The following is a 21,073-nucleotide window of genomic DNA, read 5'->3' as shown; positions in this document are numbered from 1 at the left end:
TGGCAGAGACCACGCAGGGTGGTGAGCTCTTCTGGAAAAGCCTGGCCACAGGCGTCAGGCTGGTGCATCCAAGGAGCTCACTCAGAGCACTTGGAAGCAGCCCCTGCTAGGCAGGAAGCAGGCTCCAGCCTGGCCTGGGGCAAAGGTAGTAACTGCCCTGCTCAGTGGGGGCAACAGGCAGGAAGAACGGGCAAACAGGCAAAACCTGCACGGCCAAACGAGGACAGGCCCTTGTACGATACTAGAGAAGAAGCTGCGGGCAAGGACGACACCCCCCCCCCCCCCCCCTCAAACACACAACCCGCGCCCGCCTTCAACTCCCTGGGCGTCCCCTTTAAGGCTGGTGGAGTGCACGTGTCCGCCGGACAAAAATTCCTTAAAGGGGAGGTGCTGCCCTAACTGGGGCCTAACAAGACCGGCCGGAAAGGCCCCCTTCCCCCTGTCCGGCCTGTACCCACCTCACCCCCAGCAGAGCCGCCACGTCCGCTGGTTCGCGTCCCCGCTGCGGCACAGGGGCTGGGGCCTGCCGGGCCGCGGCCCATGGGGGGGGGCGCCTCGCGCTGCTGCCATGGTAAATCCCCCGGGGGGGAGCCGGGGTGCGGGGGGCTGGGCTTGAAGACACCGGGGCCGGGCTGCCCCCGCAGGGCTGGGCGCGGGGCGGTGCTGGGACTGACGTCTCCCCCTGCCCCCAGGCCCGCCGCTGCCAGCCGCTTTTCACCCTGGACGGGGACTTCGAGGACGAGGTAAGGAACGGGGGCCGGAGCCGCAGCGATGCCGCCTGCCCCGCCCGCTAGCCGGCCTCTTGGGCACCTGGTGCCCCGGCGGAGCAGGCTTCCCCATGCCTCCTTTGCTGGCCCCCAAAGGGTGCCAAGTGCCTGTGCCTTGAGGCGCCCAGGGAGCCCCAGAGCCAGCCGGCCCTCAGGATGCTGGCGGGATCCCAGACCTGGCCATGGTTGCAGCAGTAATGCTGCTCGGGGCTTGCTCGGGAAGTCTTGGCTCTGGGGGCCTCTTTGTGTTCAAAGGACTGACTGAGCTGCCCCAGTGGAGCATCCCAGGCTGGGGGGCCTGACCTTTCACGGTGCTTCTTGTGCTCTTGCAGGACTTGCTGTCAGCAGTGGAGGATGCAGAGAGCCAGTTCTCTACTCCGGCCCCGATGAAAAATGCAAGATGCCTGAGGCCCCTCTCCTCTGGGGCAAGGGCCCCTGGCGGCATGCTGCCACCAGCCCAGGAGCGCCCTTCCCCTGCAAGTCCCAGCTCTTCTACCATGCTGTCCCCAGGCTTTAGACTGCAGAACCTCCCCACGCTGAGAGCTGGGTTTGACGGCTCCTCTGGGAAAATGGCTTGCTTGAGATCTCTCTTGGCAAAGAATGACCAGACTTTGGCTTCTTCAGCCATGGGCCTCAGGGATCCAAAGGCACAGGTGTCCCCAGGGCTGGCAGCACAGGCCCAGCATGGTTCTGGGTCCAGCTTGACCAGGGGCTGTGCCCCAAGCCACAGCTCGATAGCAGGGTTCAGATCTGTGCAGGGAAGGCCAGCCACACGTCCAGTCCAGGAAGCTGCTGCTGAGGAGGAGCTGGACAATGAGGTGCTCCTGGCAGCCTGTATGCAGCTGGACATGCCCAACTTGCAGCCAGATGCTGGGCCTGCCCTCACTGAGCAAGGGCAGCGGGGGATGCCTCTGCGGATGAACACGAGGGATGACAGCCTCCTAGGAGGGACTGTGCTTAAAAAGCTGAGGGTGGGAGATGAAATGGTAACTCCAAGCTGGGGCTGCTTAGCCCCTCTGCAGCACGACGGTGCCTGGGCCAGCCCAACAGAAGCAGGCAAGCTGCAGAGTCCATCTCCTTTCCAGCAAGCAGATCTTTTGCTGAAGCTGAGGCCTAGCACGGCAGGTTCTTGCTCTGCTCAGTCTGATCCAGCAGCTCGAGCAAGCTGGCAGGCAAATGCATTCTCACAAGGTAGCACTGATGTAGGTGGGTCCTGGGACACCATCTCTACTCTCAGGGGCCAGATACCGATGCCTTTTCAGGCACCTCTTGGTCAGTCTGGAATGCTTCCAGTAAGGGCTCCACATGTTGCCTCCCCCAGTAATAGGCATCCAAGGCCACCAGCACCACAGATGCCAAATCACAGCTGTTCCACGCTCAGGTTGCCTGGCAGCGGTTGGCAGCCACGCACAAGGGGCCCAACTGGCCCACAACCCTTGATGGCTAGCATACAGTTCCCAGCTACCGCGCCATGGACTCCCTGCTCTGGTGCTGCCACTCCAGGGACCTTACAGACCCCAGTGGTCACCAATCACCTTGTGCAGCTAGTGACGGCAGCCAGCAAGAAACCCAGGGCCACTCCCTGCTCCACTTTACGGGCAAAAACCCGCTGCTTCCCAGGACCAGCAGGAATTCTGCCTCGCCAGGTAAGCTGCGTTGTGGGGTGGGAGCAATGGTGTTGCTGAAGGGAAGTCTAGCTGGAGAATCCTAACAGTGGGTGAGAGGAAGGAGTCCAGCATGACCCAGATGCAGTTTCTAAATGCCATCCCTGCATATACCAGCTGGCATCTCTGTACTTAGAAGCAAGGGTCTTCAATGTGTCCTGACTGTGCTGGTCATAGAATTGCTTTTCTGAGTTGACTGCCCTAGGAATGTGTATAATCACAGCTGTGTTTCTGCCTCCCCCTTTTTCTAACAACCAAACTGTTGGCTCTGGAGTGATCTGACAACCTTTAAGTGAAATGATCATGGAGTCAGCTGGGGTGAGGGTTTGATTGACTTGATATGGGGAACAGCTCTAAAACCAGGACTCTGGCTCAGACCTGGGTCCTGTTTCTTCTGAACCTTTGGGTTTGATGTTTGGGGCAGCTTCAGGAGCAAGTTATTTCTAACCCCTGTTGAGCTTTTATAAAACCCTGGGCATGCTCTGAGATCTTGCAGGTGAACACACCAGGATTATCTGTATGACCAAATGAACCTGAATGCTCAAGAGCGTGTCAAGTGGCATGAGCTGTTCCCTTCTGGTGCCTCCTGAGATGCTGATGAATCTCACCCTGTTCTGCTGTTCCATTCCCTCTTGTTCCTTGTGATAGCTACAAGAATCTCCCTCTCATTAGGGAGCTTCCAGTTTACAAGGTTCTGTTATCTCAGTTGAGGGAACCAGGCCCATGCTCTCCCATAACCTTAGGGCAGCCTGTGCCAGAGTCCAGCCCTCCCCTATCACTTGCTAAACAAAATTTATAGCTGGGCTTTTATCCTTTTGGAGTGATTGCTTGCAAGGCCCCAGAGACCAACTAAGAGACATAAAACCTGTTAATTGTTCCTGACAGCTTCCCCAGTGCAAGCTGTGTGCTGCTCTTGGCTGGGTTAGGTGCTTGTAAATAATGTATGTCTTGCTTTCTCACCCCCTTAGCATAGCGGGAAAAATTTGGAGGAAATCCTGATTTCCACACCTCAGACTCCAGCTCATGGTGCGCTGGCAAAGCTACAGACAGAGGTAATCCTCCTTTCCCCCCCGCAACTTTGTGCCTCTAATAGGAGCAGCATTAAAGTCTGTCTCAATACCTCCAAGCTTTATGCTGCTTCTTTCGGGTACCAGTACCCTCTTTGAGTTGAATTCTGTCTTAGCAAAGCCAGGTGGGGATCCCAAAGCTTTGCTTTACATTCTGAATGTCCCAAGGGTCTAAGTGCTAGACAACTAGAGGATCCACAGGAACATAAGTCCTTCCAGTGCAGCCCTGGTGCCCTGTGTTGCTTGACACTTGGGTTCAGCAATCTAACATTCTGTCAAGTAAGGGGCATGTCAGGAAGCAGCTGATGTAATAGTTCCCTTATGTGCCCTCAACACCCAACTTGCAGTGCAGGTTCTATTTGTGTGACCTGTAAGAGGCCGTAGTAGAAACTAAACATAACTCTGAATGCTCCAGGAATTGCCCAATTCCCAGCAGTCAATAGAAGATGACTTTGGAAAAGGCCCCTGGATTGCCATGAAGACTGAACTGGGCTTGGATGAGAGAGACCCATCCTGCTTCCTTCGGACATACAGCGTAGTCATGGTGCTCCGGAAGGTAAGAAGGGGCTGTTATGGGGGAGCAGAAAGAGGATATCGGCTCTCCTGTGTTATTTCTGCCTTTGTCTCCCCTGGCATTTTGCATACACTCTGTGCCCCACGTGGCTGGGTGGTTCATAGGAGAGGGCCAATTGTAGATCCAGGATCTGGTACTTTCACTCCCACATCTCTGCTGTACCTGCTAGGATATGTCTGAAGCGGCTGCAAGGGAGGAAGGTGCATGATGTTTTGTGATGCCTCTTATTGGGCTAGGTGTACAATTGGGAAAGATGTTAGACAAGCCTTTGGGCCCAAAATGCCCTTCTGGTTTGGGAATGAAGCACTCATAACCTTGGCTAAAACCCAGGAAGATGTTTGTTTGTTTGTTTGTTTGTTTGTTTGTTTGTTTGTTTGTTTGTTTGTTTGTTTGTTTGTTTGTTTGTTTGTTTGTTTGTTTGTTTGTTTGTTTGTTTGTACCGTTCATGAAAATGAGTGGTTACTGGAAAGGTGCAGTTAGTATCACCCAACACAGCTTGCCGCTTGTTTTCCTCTGGATCAGTGGTTTTCAGTCTTTTTGGAGTTGGGGTACCCCTCCATAACTTCGAATTTGGCAGCACCCTGGTTGAGAACTCCTGTTGTGCTTCCTTAGCTTATCTTGGTGGTTCTCAATTGGGGTGTAGCTGCTGTCACTGCTACCAGGTAAAAATGCCCTGTGGAGCAGGGCCTGGGCCAGCTGTCCCCACTTCCCCACCCCCTGGAAAGGGGCACACAGGACAGTTCCATCTGCCTGTTTCTGGGAGATGCTGTGCAGGGTCAGATGGGAAAGAGCTGCAACAAGAGCAAGTGCTCCTGCATGCTTTAGGCTTATCAGATAACCCTAATGCAGGTGGAAGTGGACCAGCCCTTCCTGGTCCAGCTGTGCAGTTCCACCTGTCTGCAGTTGGGAGTGCATGCACTGCAGCACCCCTGGAAACCATTGCTTCCCCACTTGAGAACCATTGCTCTGCACTATCACAGCTACAGCCCCACCATTAGGCAAGAAGGGGGCATTTTCCAGTTGTCATTTGAGTGCTGTGACATGAGTTTGAGCTGAGCAACCTTGATACACAGGTCTTGGCCACAAGAGCTTGGATTTCTTGTGGCATCATTTTAGCCCAGCTGTTCAGTTTACAGCTCATTCATGGGTGTCATTCTCACAACTACAGTAGTCTCTCTGCTACCAGCCCTAAGAGTTGAGCCTTTGCTTTACAGTGTGCAGTCCCACAAAGTGGGATCCCATCTTTCCAAGACTACTCCCCATTGAGATGCTGTGGCAGAGGAAGATTCTCTCTCTCTTTCTCTCTCTCTCTCTCTCTGCATCAGATGGTGTCTTAAACTTGGTTATCAAAGAATAATCTGTTACAATGTGTGGGTGTCTATCATACAGGAGGCAGCACTTCAATCTTCAGAGGAGTGTGTAGCAGATTTCCCAGGTGTGTGTCAATTGGGTGATTTGCGCTGGACTGACCACATTTGGATGTGCATAGGTGCTTCTGCCTGATTCATTCAGAACCCTGTGCCTGCGGGAACCATATATTCCTGTATATAAAATGCACCCCTTGAAAAGAAGGGCATTGTGCACCCAAAAGTCTGTGTAACATCTCTCCCAACTATAAAGTTGTTTCAATAAAAGAGCACCAAAAAATCCTTGCCTCTCATTTAAAAGAAAAGAAAACTCTTGCGGGGGGAGAAAAGTGTAATGTGTGATTGATTGGATATAGGTCAGTTTTTATTACTATCATTTAAATTTAATTTCATCTTGTGGCTTTAGGTATAACCATAGAATCATCAAAGAATAGGGCTGGTAGGCCCCCCAGGAGATCATCTAGGTCTGCTGCCTGCTCCAAACAGCATAAGCTCTGTCTAAACCAGCCCTACCCAGGGCTTGCATCAAGATGTAGCTTTTAATTTTAGCCTTTTTTCTTGGGGGTGGGGCACAAAAATGTCTTGTATCTGAGCATACCACCCAGCTGTCAGCTTAGGCAGCCACAAATGTGTATACTGGGACCTGTAGGTTCCTCTTACTGTCATTCATTGCTCTTGCCTTTAAATACGTGATCAGATCTTGTTATCTGTGGCTTTCTGGGCTCTTTATTCTTCTGCCTCTTTTTCAGAGGCTTTGGCCCCTTAATCTAATAATACAGAGAAGCATCTGCGGACACACAAGTGAACAATTCTAGTGCTATCTTGCAGCTCTCTGGGCCAACTGGAGGGAGAAGAAGGGTTCAGAGAAATAATTTAGCTCTTGAACAGATTAATCAGAGGAGCCAGTTTGCCTAACACTGAAGTGAGTGGAAGGCTCTTTGTCATTTGAATAGATGTTGCTTCTAGCCAGGCTGGAAATAAACTGGCTTATAAAAGAAACTATGCAACTGGATAGTTTTGAAAGCTCTGCTACCATTCCTATATGCCCTGGTACAGGTAAACGCATACACAGGGTTGGTGTGGCAGTGGTATTTTTCTCAGCCTGAAGCTACTTGGATTTATTCCCAGAAGGAGCTGTCCCAGCCCTTGCGGACTCTCTGCACTGTTCTGCTCTCTTCCTGCTACCTGGCAGGAACAGCTAGGTCAGTGAGGGAGGCAGTACTGCCTCCCTGTAATGGCAGACATGGGTCAGATGCATCCTTGTTGGACTCCCAGGGCATTACCACAAGACTGGGGTATCAATCAGCAAGGGCTCCAAAAATTCCCCTATGGTCTGGAACATTGGTTACAACTTGTTGTGTTATGGTAACATCCATGGGCCCCAGGTTAGTGGGCACTGAATAGGCACTCTGTCTGTCTCTGCCCCAGGGAGTTTCCATTCTAGCTAGATAAGGCAAAGGGGGCATCCTCCTCACTCTATTATAAGAGTCCTAGGACTCTGGCAGGGAATGTGTGGCAGAGCCAGGAGGTGAATATCTAATTTAGGGCCCTTGCTCTGCTGAGCCTACACTTCCTCTGCTTAGGACATGCTATAGCCACTAGTTCTCCATGTTTCTGTCTATACAGGCAGCACTGAAGCAGCTCCCGAAGAACAAGGTCCCCAGTATGGCTGTACTGATCAAATCCTTGTCACGCAGCAACGTTGATGCAGGCGCAGTGTTCAAAGACCCCACTGGTAAGAGCTGGGGCCAGCACCTCTGGGCAGATGAGCAAAGCCTGCAGACTGCTTGAGGCACAGCTACAAGCAGTTACCTGTGGTTAGCAAAGCGTAGTTTCCCAGCTGGAAGTCCACATGGGGCCTGCCTGCCAGCTCTTCCCATGATCCTTCATGTTCCCTCTGGGTTCTATTTTCTGCATTGACCCATACAACTGAGACCCTCCTGTCTGCTGGTCCCAATCAGTTCTTGGTTGTTCCGTGTGCTGCTGCAAGGACGTGTCTACCTCATGGTGGCAGCAGCAGTATCCCTGAGCATGCTCCCAGCCTGGAAGGATGGGAGTTGGAGGAAGTTGCTCTAGGGGTGTCCCCTGCAGTCATTCTTGAAACCTCATTTTCCAGCTGGAAGTGACTAGAGAGGCGTCACTGCCTTGTTTCCAGGCTGACCCAGTGGGAATGGGGAGGTGGGGCCTACTCAGGGATGTTACTGCTGGGACATACTGGGGGTGTAATGTGCACTTTAGCTAGTAGTGACCTGTGCCTGGTACTTCCAAAGGTATCTAAAGTCCTTTCTCTTAGCTCCTCCTTTTCCTCTATGTGTACATGTGCACAAGAGAATTTCTTCCCAACTCCTGTTGCAGTTGGCAGATGCTCCTCAAACCTGAGGTTAGCCAGCCCTGTATCTTAGCACATGACTAAATTATTGCAGCAAGCCCTGCACAGCTCTTCTCTCTGCCTGGCTGGTTGTGATCTTTTGTAGCCTCTCCATGCTGCATGGAGAAAGACTTGGTACTTGGGCATCAGAGACTGAGTTGATCCCCTAGGTTCTACCTGCTGGGGCCAGTACAGGACTGATCCTGGTGGGAGAGCCCCTGAATCTGACTGGCAGTTGGGATGGAAACGGTGAGATAAGGTGCAGCAAGCAAAATGGTTCTGCAGCCTGATCCTTTGTCCTCTCCCTTGTCAGGCCCGATCACCTATTCATTCCCTTCCTGATTGCTCATCCCCATGTTCTTTTGGAGGCTCCCCCAGTTGGTTGGTGTGACTTAGGTGTAGTGACACAAGGCACTGTGACAGCCAGTCCACTGCCTAGCCCAACCTTGGTCTTTCTCTGAGTGTCCCAATGGCTAATGGATCCTCTGTGCTGCCTGCAGGAGAGATGCAGGGGACAGTGCACCGCCTGCTGCTGGAGGAGAGATCGAGTGAGCTGAAGGCCGGTGCAGTGCTTCTCCTGAAGGAGGTACAGAGCTATGGGGGGTGGGCCCAATGTTGGTATTGAGGGCATCTGCTGTGGAGATTGCTGCCATAGTGACTGGCTTTTGAGGAGGAACTAAGGTGCTTTCTGGGTTCCTGTTCTGGGGTGTAGGTCTAACAAAGAGCCTGTTGCTCCCCTGCTTGGAAGTGAGAGGCATGTGCAAGTTCAGCCATCTCGTACTGCCCTGGTACACTAAGAGGAAGAATAGGAGGGGGCAGGGTGTCTTGGTGTTGCTTTTTCCCCAGTGAAATGCCCTGTGAACAATGACAAGTTGTTCTCCACCCTTGCTATTCCTCCTTAGAGGTCAAAGACTAAATAAGCTGTGGACTGAACTATCCACCCTCATTGGCTGGGATGGCAGGGAGGTCATTTCATGAGCCCCGCTGTGCCTGGTCTCTGGATCAGGGCTTCTGCAGCATTGCCAGTTGCTTCTCACAGAGGCTTCTGAAGTTTGTGAAGCATCGTGCAAGCACTGATTCTTCTTCCCCTGGCCTCTGCCCATTTCTGCTCCCATGGGCTGTGCCAGTGGCAGAGACAAAAGAGCCCTGGTAACACAGGGGATATGGCTGTCTGCTGCTGCAGGTAGGGGTGTTCTCTCCATCCCACCGCAACCACTACCTCAATGTGACGCCCAACAACCTGGTGAAGATCTATGCGCTAGAGCTGGGGGAGAAGAGCCCTTCTCAGCTGTCGCAGGAGCCTGAGGACAAGAGAGGGGGGCTGGTGCCGGCATCCTCAGAGGTACAGTGCACCTTTGCTGTACAGAAGGTGGGGTAGCTACTGGAGTGAGTAGTAACAGTTCCTGCAAGTGTGTACAAGTGTTATGCTCAGAATCTGAGTACACCTTGGAGCTGAGCTTTGATCCAGCTTGGTGGAGGGGCAGGTTGGCTGGCTGGGGAAAAACAAGATGATCCAGGGGCTTGGTGTTAGGATGGCGAAGACATGCTGAAGTGGGACACCAGGAAATGGGAAAACTGGCCTGATTCTGTGTCCCTGACAGCAAAGGAAGGGAGGGTTCCCTGAAGCTCAACTGTACCTGGCATTTTTGTAGGGCCAAAGTCTACCCGAATTCCAGCCAAACCCTTCAGCTGCTGTCCCAGGGGCTGTCCCTGGCACTAGGGCCATGTGGAGCTCCAGCATGGATGGAGGCTGGAGCATGCAGCAGTCACCAGGGGGGTTTCCATCGTGTCTGGAAAGTCATGGAGCTGGCAGACGGGGGTCAATTGGACCTGCTGAAGAGGAGCCCTGTGGGTCTGAGGTCTGCGAGATTGGTAAGGCTGGTTCTGCCACTGAAGGTATGGGTCAACTCTCCAGGGGAGCCTAGCTCACTGGGTACCAGTTAGGGGCAGAGGTCCCTTGAGCTTGATTCTAGGGGTAGGTGCTGGAAAAACTGGTCCCACATTCTAACAAGGCCTGAGGCTTGCCCTGCTCCCATCACATGTGGATCCTGCCTTGCAGTCTGGGTACAGAACTCCTAGCACTCTTCTGCTCTCTGTGTCTCTCTTCACTGAATGCATCTTAATAATCAGGAGACAGGTCCATGCACTCAAACACCCAGCTGCATGGTTGAGAGAACAGGGGCAGTTGAAGTGGATGTGAGCCTCTAACCTCCCCATGCTCTGTGCAGATGACCTGGATGGGCTCCTGGGAGAGCTACCGGAGGACTTCTTCTCCATGTCCACCATGGAGAGCAACAGGTGACCCCTGTGCAGCAGCAGTGTACGACGCAGACAGCTGGTTGGGTGTCCAGCCTACAGCAGGAACTAGGCTGAACTGGAGCGGAGCAGATCAAGGGCATTAACCTGGGAAGTGGCTTTTGGGCCTTTGGCCTGTCCTTTTTTTTGGGTTTCTTTTCCGTGTTTTGCATTCTGTCCTGCATCTGTGCTGCTACCAAGAGCCCTGGACTGACATGCACTGACATGAAGTAATGGCAGCTTGTTATCCCCATGCTCACCCTGCGAGGCCATGGCAGCATTCCCTGCTGTCCCGTGATGCTCGCTGCCCCCTGTAGTTGGCTCCTGCATTAAATGTACCTTGTGACACTACTGTGGTCTTCCTGTCCTGCCACTACTCTGCTAACTCCACCTGCATTTCTCTCTCTCTCATCATGCAAAACCAGGCCCCTCAGGTGGGAGAATGCAATTCTGTGTGGGACAGCTGCACAAGAGGCTGCAACCAGAGGCTTTTTTTAACTGGAACTTGTCTCCCATAAGGCTGCATCATGGAGCTGGCTAGTTTGTAAGGGGAAGGTAGGAGCCCAGGCCTTACTCTGCCCATTGACATTACTAGGCAGGGTGTGTGTATGTGAGGACTGCAGGATCAGGCCTGTAATGATCACCTCCCATCAGATAAATTGAGAGTTAAGGCTGCTTTGTACCTTGTCTGTGGGGGATCCTCAGGCCACATTCTCCAAAGGACTGTGCCCAATCCAGACCTCGGAATTGCTCTGGAGGTGGGGCTACTAACCAGGCCACTTGGAATCTCTGTTCCATGCTCCAGACTGTGCCTGGATTGCCTAGGCCAGATCTGCATGCTCAGGTATCCTACCTTTCTGACATTTTATTTGAGCTTACAGCTTTATTCTAAGGTGCTCATTCCCTAAGCACTGCTTGTAAAGGGATGATGTCTTGTCCAGCCTTTAACCCTTGGTTGCATCCATGATCCATGGTGGGCAGATGTCAAGTCCAGCCTGACTAGCATATTGTGGGGCTGTTTAGGTTACAGGCATGCATTAGGGCCACTAATTCTTGGAAAGTAACTTGGAAAATAATTGTTAGGAACTTAAAAGATGCAACAGGGATGTTTCTGCTGCTCTTGGCTATTGGAAAAGGCCAGGCTGGGTCTTCAGTTGATGTAAACTGTAACTACCATGACTTCAGTGGAGCTTTGCTGAAAGTCTGTCCCTGTAGGACCTGAATTGTTCCTTCAGTTTATGAGCACTGACAGGTGGTGGCTTATGAAGGCAAGGCGAGACCCCACGTGCTATTGCTCAAGATGTCTGGTCTATTAATGCAACACCCTTGGGGCAGCCGCTTTTCCTCCCCAACCCTGATCTGTTTTAAAGCTGTTGTTTAATGATTTTTTTGAGCCCATTTATCAGCAATGATAGAGATTAGAACTTGACTTGTAAGCTAACTCTAAGTTGAAGCTAATCGCCTCCCTACCCCCCACCTCCAAATACTTCCTGTTTGGCATTTTGCCTCTTGTTCATCAAAGCTCCTGGTTCAGGGGCTCAGTGGAGCAGGTGCTAGGGTTCTTTGTGCTTGTTACATCTATCCTTTGGGGAGCAGGGATATGGAAGCAGCAGCACTATATGTTACTGTGCCCTTGCCTCCAGGCTCAGGTTTGTCTGCAAGACAACCCCACACTCCACTCCAGAGTTATTACATAGGTAGATTACGTCAGGTGCCCTGAGTGGTAGATCCTCTCTGCTCACAGGGAATTCTCCATAGCTTTGGAGCCAAAGCTACTTTGAATAGACCCTGAGATTCTTGCCTTTCTCCACTTTCCTGGGGAGACTGACAACCTGAGAGCTCTCCCCTGTGTAACAAGGAGCCTAGGCCAGTCACTTAGCCTCTGGCTATTACAGTGCTCATCAGCCAGAGGTCCCTGGAAAAGTCAGTGTCCTTATCCCTTCTTGCATATGAGGGAGCTGAGGCAACAATGCAGGGGTATTTTTCTGAAGGCACCCAAGGTTTTTGGGTGCCAGCCCAGTGTTCTAGCCATTAGGATACTTTTCAGGGGTCCTTTCTGGTTGGGCCAAAGTGCTCTGAAGTCTCAGGCAGATTGCAACCCTAGCATAGCAAGCCAAGCTTCCCACACCCCACGAGACTCTCACAGCCCTGCCTATGCAGTGTATAGTCCACTTGCACATTTGCCCCTGTTGTTGCTTCAGCATATTTCCTTCCTGTGTCCTGAAAGATCAGAGCTGCAGCAATACCACCTGAGGCTGCAAGGAGCCTGGAGCAGCAGTTCAGGGAGGAATCGGCTGCTGTGTGCATGGTGGGGGGAGGCCTGTGGCTGCCCCCCTTTATCTGGAAAGGGGGCATGGGGATCTGGCAGGTAGGAGGCTGGGTGGTGGGGCAGTACCCTCTGCCATGGCATAGGCCTCCTTGCCTAGGGAATGACCCCTGTGCTGTGCACATTGCACACTCCTGCCCAGGGCAGCACCAGCCTTAGTCCCCTCACTCACAGCATCTTGCCATGCAGACATGGTGCCCTCTCCACTGGCCCTCTGCTTAACCACCGCATGAGGAGGTCAGCGTGTCTGAGCTCCCTTTCTCAGGCCAAAGCCTGAAGCTCTGCAGTAATCCACAGTGCAGCCTTCACGCTGAGGGACCACGACCAGGTGGTGCCCTGTGCCATACAGACCTGGAGCATAAAGATGGCCTGGGTCTGAAGGAGCTTCCAGAGAGACGAGAGGGGAGGCAGCAGAAGACCACACTGGGCAGTGACTTCCACTCCCCAGTGACACTGAGTGCTTTGTGGGCCCCAAGGTAGGGAAGGGGGGAATTGCCAGAGGATTCAGTAATGAGAAGGCACTTCCCTCCCTGGGGCAACGAATGGGGGAGCCGTATCCATGGGGCTTGCTCCTCTTTAAGGGAGGTGATCCTGCTGCAGAAGGAGAAAACTCCTTCCCACCCCAAATGTGTGCCTGCAACCCATGCTAGTTCCACCAAGCGGGGCCTGTGCCCAGCAGCCCCTAGCCAGGCCCCGGCTCCGAGACCAGCCACCTGTGGGAACATGACACTGCACAAAAATCTGGTGCCAGCCGGGGCAAGTCCTCCCCGCTATTTATAGCTTCCGGCAGGAGGGGCTGGAGGGGGGTGCTTTTAGCACAACCATATTTCCGAGCCTGAGGAAGGTAGCCACGGGCACTTCTTCCCTGAGGCTGTCCTGTCCATCCCTCAGAGATCATGTCCCAAGAGACCTTTGTGTTCACCTCCTCCACACTGCGCTCCCTGCGCCTCCAGAGAGAGCTGCTGGAGCTGGAGGACCGCCGGCGGGCCCTCGCCAGGCAGTGTGCGAGCAGGCGGCTCCCCACAACCTCCCGGAGCTTCCAGGCACTGGCCAAGCCTGCTCGGAGGCCCCAGTACTGCCGGGACCCCACTGTCCACAATGCCCTGTACACAGGGGACCTACAGCGAATCAAGAGTATCTTCAAGGATGAGGCTACCGCCAACATGATCATGGAGACTGTCAGTGAGGAGTTGCTGTGGTCGGCAGAGCTGGGTATGGAGGCTGGGGGCAGGTTGGGCTTTCAGGGTGGGGTCTGGGGTCAGTGCAAGGCTGGAGTTGCCTGCTGGTCACTCCTCCTGCCCTGGGGAAATGATCCCTGCAAAGGAGGCAGAGACCTTTCACTCCCAGGCTTGTCAGGGGCTGGTACCAAGCAGACTTAATCGAAAGCCCCTGGGAATGCCTGGGTTTTCTTCCTGGCTCGGAGGAGGGGTGTCATAATCGGCTAGTGAGAGCCAGGGCCTCCCAGCAGAGCCTCATTGGGTTTATCTGCATTGCGGCAGCACCAGAAAACCCTGGCTGAAATGTGGGTTGCTCTGTGCCAGGCGCTGCCCAGAGATCCCCTGTCTTGTAGGCAGCTTGATCAAGCAAGGCACGCATGTGAGAGGAAAGCACCAGGCAGCAAGTCCATGGCAGAGCCAGGGAGGGAGCCCTGCTTTCCCCAGCTCTCTGGCCAGAGCCTGCAGACTTGTCTGGTCTGAACTGGCCCCCATACCTTACCTGGATCTTCTCTTCCCCCCACACCCGGAGGTGGGGCATGGGCAGTGGGAGCAGTAAGTCAGGCAGGGGGTCTAATTCAATGACAGTCAGCCCTACCCAGCTCACATGAGCAGCCACTGTGAGCCACACCACTATCAACAACACAAACCTCCAAGGTAACTTGAGCACACAGCATCCATGTAAGAGACCCAGCTTCAGCCCATGTGGTCACATGTGCATGCTCCAGTGGGGGTGCGGGGCACAGTGTCTAAAAGTGCTCAGCACATGTTGCGCTGCTCACAACAGGGGTAAGGGGGGAGCCACACGTTGAGCATCACTGGGCTCAGAGATGAGGTAGGGTGAGCCCACCAGGCCCTGTGGAAGGGGCTCTGAGAGATCCCACTGCTGACCACTGCAGGCCTCTGGGTGCTGAGTCCGCAGAAGAAGCACACATCTCCCTTGAGGATCACAGCGGCCCGAGGCTACGAGGACTGTGTGAAGCACCTAATCATGCAGGGGGCAGACATCGACTCCATGGTGGGGGGGAGAGCCGCCCTACACGACAGCTGCACCCACCACCGCGCAGAATGCACCAGGCTGCTGCTGAGCTATGGGGCCAACGCCAACGTGCTGTCAGAGGAGGGGCTGGCCCCACTGCACTTCTGCACCACCCAGGAGACTTTCCAGTAGGTGCTGCTGGGCGGGTGACGGCTGCTTAGGGTGGGCGGGCTTAACCAACAGAAGTGTCACATTAGGACTAGGAGCTAGAGAGCAGTCATAGCAAAGCCATTGTTAGCCTTCAGAGTCAACAGGCCGTGTACTGGACTCAGGTCAGGGCCGGGGCTAGGAAGCCTGTTGGCAGACTTGGACAGATGTTACTGCATTGCTTGCTCCTGGCTTCTGGTGTGAAGGCTATATTCCAGCCAGGCAGGGCTGGAGGTATAGGTTAGCCTTCCCAGATGTGGCTAGGCCTGGGGTGGCCAATTTGAGACCAGTTAAGGAGACCTAGTTTCCAGATAAGGCTGAGCACCTGCCTTATGAATCTCTAGTCATCTCCAGGTGTCTTGGGGTGGGTCCCCTGAATCACTAGGGCCCCACAGGAGTAATATTCAAAGAGAAGGAGGGATTTAGTAGCTAAAGGAAGGAGAAGGGTGAGTGGTTTTGGAGACCAATGCTGTGGTGCCGTTGGAGGGATTCCTCTGGAGCAGCAGAGAGATCCCCATGCTGTTCATCCCACAACAGCTGTCCTCTCCTCTCCCCCAAGGACCCCAGCTCTCTAGTCAGTCCTGACACTCACCCTGTGACCAACCTCTGGCTCACGTCCCTCAGTCACACAGGGCCAGAACACACTATGGCTCACCTCCTGCCTGGAGTCTGTGTCTACAGGTCTCAGTGTATGTCCCTCCACCCCTTGTCCCAAACCCCTGTGCCCTACAAATTATTCTAGGCAAGGTTTGTGGTGGGGGCTCTGGAAGGATGGATGGTGATACAGGGAGCCTGTGCCAGGGGAAAATGCCGCAGTCCCTGGGGAGCTCAAAGTACCATGTGCATTGAGTACGGTCCTGCCCATTCCAGCCTGCAGGCACCCTCCTCACAGCTAGTACCCAGCCCAGTTTCTCTCCCTTTGCATACAGGCATGTGTCCTGGGATGATCCATGCCCACATTCCCCCATGGGGCAAGCCCTTCGTTACCAATGGTCACACACGTTTATACCCTGCCTTTGTATATGTGTGCGCGCGCACGTGTATGTGTGAGCAGGTGTGCTGAGCTGCTGCTGGACTACGGGGCCCTGGTGAACCTGAGCACCAAGGACAGGCGGACAACCCCGCTGCATGTGGCTGCCAAGCATGGCCTGGATGAGCACGTGAGGCTATACCTGTGCTACGGCGCTGACCTCTCCCGTCGCAACCGGGAGGGTGAGACAGCTCTTAACGCCGCCTGCGCTGGTGCCGACCGGCCTGAGACGGCTGGATGCTACTACCGTGTGGTCCATAGGCTGCTGGAGGCCGGGGCCAGTGCCAGGACGGCGGGCAGAAAGAACCACACCCCGCTCCACAATGCCTGTAGCAACTGCCACCTCCGTCTGGTGGAGCTGCTGCTGCAGCATGGGGCAGATGTTAATGTAGCCAACTGCGCTGGCTACACGCCCATGGACTGTGCGCTGCAGGCTGTCGAGGACTACCACCAGGGGCAGCCCGAGAAGGTCATTGCTGCCCTGCTGGATCACGGGGCAGCACCTGTCAACCCCAAGGTAGGGGTCCACTCACTGGTGAGGAGAACAACCATGAAGGGCCCCTGTGCAGCCTGGCAGCTAGGACTCCTGGGTCCTATTCCCTGCCCTAGGAGAGGAGGGAGGTCCAGTGGTTAAAGGAAGGAGACGGGGGAGAAGCTGGAGCTTCCAGGTTCTGTCCTCCCTGGCCGGCCACGTGTACAAGGGCATCTGTTTCCTCATCCGCACAATGGAAATGTTGTCTCGCTCACCCACCACAGAAACCGGTCCTTGCTGAACATGCCAGGCTTGGTTCTGATTTCCCCCAGGCTGTGAGCCGGGAAGCGCTGAGGGCCCCTGAACAGAAATAAGCCAAGCTGTCAGCAAGAGACATATACACATGCCTACCCCACTTCTCTACAGCTGTGTGCTGAGGGAGAATGGGTGTATAATAGGCTTTCTTCATCTCCACCATTTGGTACAAGGTTCCCTTTGTGCCCAGTGGTCAAGGTTATGTGCACAGAGACCAGCTGTCATTTCTTGATGAGAGGAAGAGACTGCTTCTCTGGCATTATCACTGTGCCCTTAGCACAGGGTGGCTGTGCTCAGACTAGCTATTCCCACAGCACCCTGTCTTCTGTAGGGCCTCAAGCCCCTTGTATACATATGGTGCAGCACTGTACAAAGGCACCCACTCCAGGTAGGAGTATGGGGCTGGCTGTACTCAGAGCAGGGCTTGGGCCTGCAACCAGTGAGCTTAGTATTTGCAAGTGGCTTGCTAGGGTTGGAACCCATGACTGCAGGGAGCCCCCACACCCCCTGGCAGAGGCAGCAGTCTCCTCAGGGACTGCCTCTGTAGGTTCTTATTCACCAGGTGTACCCTGTATTTCTCTTCTCCTTCTCTGCCCTTCCCTTCATGGCCATGTGGTCCTCAGATGCTGAAGTTCTGCTCCTTGTGCCCCCGGGCTCTGGAGGTGTTGCTGAACTCCTATGATCGGATCCTGTCCTGCGACTCCTGGGTGGAAGCAGTGCCACCTGAGATGTGGCAGGTAACTCCAGTCTCCTGCTTGCCAGCTGAATGCCTGCCCATGGGTGCAATTAGCATAAAAGTAGTGATGATCAGCCCAACTGAGCAGCAGACTCAAGATTGCTTGATGGATTTTCTCTTTATGTGCAAGGGGCTCAGATGTGATAGTGGTGGGCAGCAGTCTGAAACCCACAGCACGAGGCTCCAAGTGGGGGCTGTGTTAGCACACTTGTGGCCTGCAGTTATCCTGGGTAACTTCAGAGCCCAGGCCTTCAGTAAGCTCTCCCCTAGTGACTAGACTGAAGTCTTTTGGCTGTGGCATCTGGGGGTTAAGTTCCCCTGGAATAAGCCAATCCTCCCTGTTGATTCAAGGGAAAGGCATGGACTAGCAGTTCCCAGATGCTGGGAAAAGATTAAGGCTGATGAGTTCCTGGTGAGAGGAAAGTTTCTGAAGAAAGGGGGATGCAGGGTGAACTTCCACAGAGCTGAGGGCCTTCACATTTCTAGAGAGGACCAGGTCAAAGGTAATGCCTGGAGGATTTGCTTCTGGGCGGGAGGAGGGGGGCAAGCTGAAAAATATAGCGTGCGTTCATCTTCTGGCACAACCCACATTGGGCCCAACTGCACTAAATCCCTTCCCGTTTTGGCAGGAGCACAAGGCCTTCTATGACTCCGCTTTGCAGATGACGAACCAGCCCCGCCAGCTGCAGCACCTGGCACGCTGCACCATGCGGAAGTATTTGGGAGCTCAGTGCCATTCAGTCATCCCCCGTCTCAACCTACCTCTGGCCCTGAGGGATTACCTGCGCCTCCCCCTGGAAGGCTACATCCGGTGAAGGGGAAGGACACTTTACCCCCCATTGCACAGGGGCTCTGAAATGGCGTGGAATTGCAGAGGGGAAACTGGGGAGAGTAGTTGGCTTCAGTAGAGACTGAGATTGCAAAGCACTCTGGCCCAGATCCTGCAGGTTCTCTCATAGAGTGGTACCTCCTATGAGTGACCTGATCACTCTGAGAGGGGCAGGATCTGACCCTGGCTGGCTGTAATGGGGTTTAGTTTGTGCTTGCACAGATTTCCATGCTGCTGTACCAAACAGAACAGGAGCAAAGTGCAGCCAAAGCACTCGCAGGCAGCTCATGTCTGGGGTTCCCAGGCACAGAGCAGTCAGTATTATTGCCACCAGACAACGCCCAGGCTGAGCAGGATTCAGAGGAATGGCTGGGCCTGCCACAGAGGACAAGAACATCTTGCATTGCAACAGTTGGGGTTTAAAAATGCATGTGCCCTCCTGCTTCAGGGCACAGAAAGCCTTGTCTGGGGTCATGTTATCTTGTAGCTTCTTCACGGTTTCTGCATTTTCCTCTGAAGTAGCTGGGGCTGGGCATGGCTGCAGGATCCTGAACTGGACAGCACCCTGAAAACTCCTGTGTCCTTGTCAGGGGTGTAAGTCTTCAGCTTTTCTAAACCCCAGCAAGTGGGATATGCAACTCAGGTCCTTGGGCTGCCTGTGCAAACAAGCTGTAAGTGAAAACATGCAAAATACAAGCACTGGTAAAGCCTGTACATGTTTCCCAGCAGCTGTGCCTAAGATCTGGTGCACATATGTAGTCTTTTTCAGGCTGTGCTGCTTTCTGGCTTGCGGACCAGTATGATATAAAGACCGACATGGAAAGAACCACAGGAATTACTGGGACAGGGACAGGACTAGTCTTGTGTCCCTTAGGAACCATGTCTCCCCCAAGGGAGAGCAGGAATCCCCATCCCCACAGGTAATTATGGAATAACCTGCCTATGGCCAATGACCTTTTTTTGACCCACTGTAGTTAGCATGTCCCTCAGAACAAAAGGCTGCAAGATAATCCCTCTTCCATTCATGGAGCTCAGCATTTAGACAGAAGGGTTAGCACCATTAGCTCCATCCTAGAGTTGGGGAAACTGAAGCACAGAGAAGGGAAGAGGGGAGGGGTCACCTAGAAGAACCTAGGAATAGAGCCCAGGTCTCCTGTGCTCCAGGGCCAAATACTCAAGCTGTTGGCCCACACCAACTCCTTACATAAACAGCCCATCTTTCTGCCTGAATCCTGATATCATTAATCTGTTTTCCTAGTGAGCTTAAACACTACAAGCAGCTTGCACTGACATATTCTGTTGAGCCTTTGCACTTTATTACCTACCTGCAATTTATTTGTTCTTGATAGAAAATAAAGCGCTGAAATATGTTTAGAGACAAAACTATTTTTGGTCCTATCCTACACTGCCTCCCTGATCAGAGGATCTGAGCTTTTAGCTGTGCTCAAAAGGAGGTTGCTAGCACCAAAGGGACTGTTAGATGGAGCTCCACGATGACGGAGTCACAAACTCAGATCACCTGTTGTCCGTGTTGCTGTCTGCCTCCTCTTCACTGTTCTCTGCTGTGGGGGGGTTAGAAGGTCCTGTGCCAAGTGTCTCTATGCCAGGTGGCTTTGGCCGCATCCTCACCACCCTCTGCTGCCACTCTCTGGTAGTAGGTCTGGAGTTCGTCAGAGCCATTTCAACACAGTCTACCACCTCTATGTCTGTGTGCTTTCCACAGGGCACTCCTGATGCAGGATGCCAGCTGGCTGAAACAGGTTGACAGGCTTCTCTAATGTTTGGAGAGGTGCTTGTACAGTGCCAGCTCTGGTTAGCTGACTGACCCCAGTCACTGCTTCACAGACCCGCTTTACCATTTTCCACACCTCCTTGGCATAGGTGCAGGGCCAGAGGAGGTGGCCAATTGTCTTGGTGGCCAGATATTTCCAAATCCATTGGCAGGCACCCTACGTGCAGGCCCAAGCCCAGAGGTCTTAGGACTCACATGCCCCCAGAAACTACAGGCAAGCATCCTCTACCCAAGACTCTCAAGTCTGGGACTTCAGATACTTAGCCCAGAAGAGGCTGAGAAATCTTCATTTTTGTTTTTCTTTTTTGTATGTATATATATATATATATATCCCTTCTATCAGCTTTCCTTTACATACCTCACCCACAAACACAAAACCCACACACTCATTACAATACACACACCCGAGAAATCTGTTACTGCTGCTCCCATCTCAACCAATGGCGGCAGAGCACTTTAAAATGGAGCTCATATTTTCATTTAGACAGAGCAGGGACTTCCTCAAGCGACCTGCTGACAGAATCAGGAGAACTCAGGAGTCCTCCTGCCAGATCCTGCTCTGTAATCAATCACCTGTAAAGCAGAAAACAGTGTCAGTATCTTCTACATCATTGGGCGCAACCTGCTTGGCAGGCGTGCCACAATTTGCCTTGCACCCTCCTTGAGTGCCACTTCCATCTCCCCTGCCTGAGCTGCGGTCCTGCTTCCTGCCCTGCTGTGCTGCCTAGCTCCTCCCTGATGCACTGCATGCCACACAAAAAGGCTGCCTGTGCCGGCACCCCTGGTGGCAGGCTGGCCATCACCAGTTGAGTGGTCACTTTTAATTTTACTCCGAATCCCTGCCCAGTTCCTACCTGAGAGCTGGTGCCAGGGCAAAGCGAGGGACTATCAATCCCTGGGGCTGACATCCTGCAGGGAACAAGTCTTGTTGGACCCGGGGTGCTGGGCAGCCAACTGCCAACAGCCAGCATCCAAGCAGGTCAGTTCCTGCCGCAGGTGGCCGGGAGCCAGGAGGCGGGGCTGGGAGAGGAGCAGTGGTGTTGCCTGTCCCAAGTGTCACCGCTCCCCTGG

At 53.7% G+C, this 21,073-nt stretch overlaps 2 protein-coding genes across 2 annotated transcripts; both read left to right on the top strand.

Moving 5' to 3' along the window:
* Positions 1-307: 307 nt before the first annotated feature.
* HROB (homologous recombination factor with OB-fold) lies at positions 308-10,453 on the top strand. The gene is made up of 10 exons (XM_090044240.1): positions 308-571; positions 693-743; positions 1,100-2,413; positions 3,400-3,483; positions 3,914-4,054; positions 7,066-7,174; positions 8,308-8,393; positions 8,991-9,149; positions 9,460-9,679; positions 10,036-10,453. Exons 1-10 carry the CDS (start codon positions 569-571, stop codon positions 10,107-10,109), a joined length of 2,241 nt encoding a protein of 746 aa, XP_089900366.1. The 5' UTR covers positions 308-568; the 3' UTR covers positions 10,110-10,453.
* Positions 10,454-12,463: 2,010 nt separating this feature from the next.
* Positions 12,464-19,556, top strand: ASB16 (ankyrin repeat and SOCS box containing 16). Its single transcript, XM_090044242.1, has 5 exons — positions 12,464-13,640; positions 14,542-14,809; positions 15,883-16,375; positions 17,269-17,382; positions 18,011-19,556. Exons 1-5 carry the CDS (start codon positions 13,325-13,327, stop codon positions 18,194-18,196), a joined length of 1,377 nt encoding a protein of 458 aa, XP_089900368.1. The 5' UTR covers positions 12,464-13,324; the 3' UTR covers positions 18,197-19,556.
* Positions 19,557-21,073: the final 1,517 nt, after the last annotated feature.

This window comes from Crocodylus siamensis, chromosome 4, assembly GCF_052110815.1.
Source record: "Crocodylus siamensis isolate JL-2025a chromosome 4, ASM5211081v1, whole genome shotgun sequence".
Taxonomy (NCBI): Eukaryota; Metazoa; Chordata; order Crocodylia; family Crocodylidae; genus Crocodylus; species Crocodylus siamensis.
Note: the sequence above shows the minus strand (reverse complement) of the source record. Positions and strands in the feature narration are given on the sequence as shown.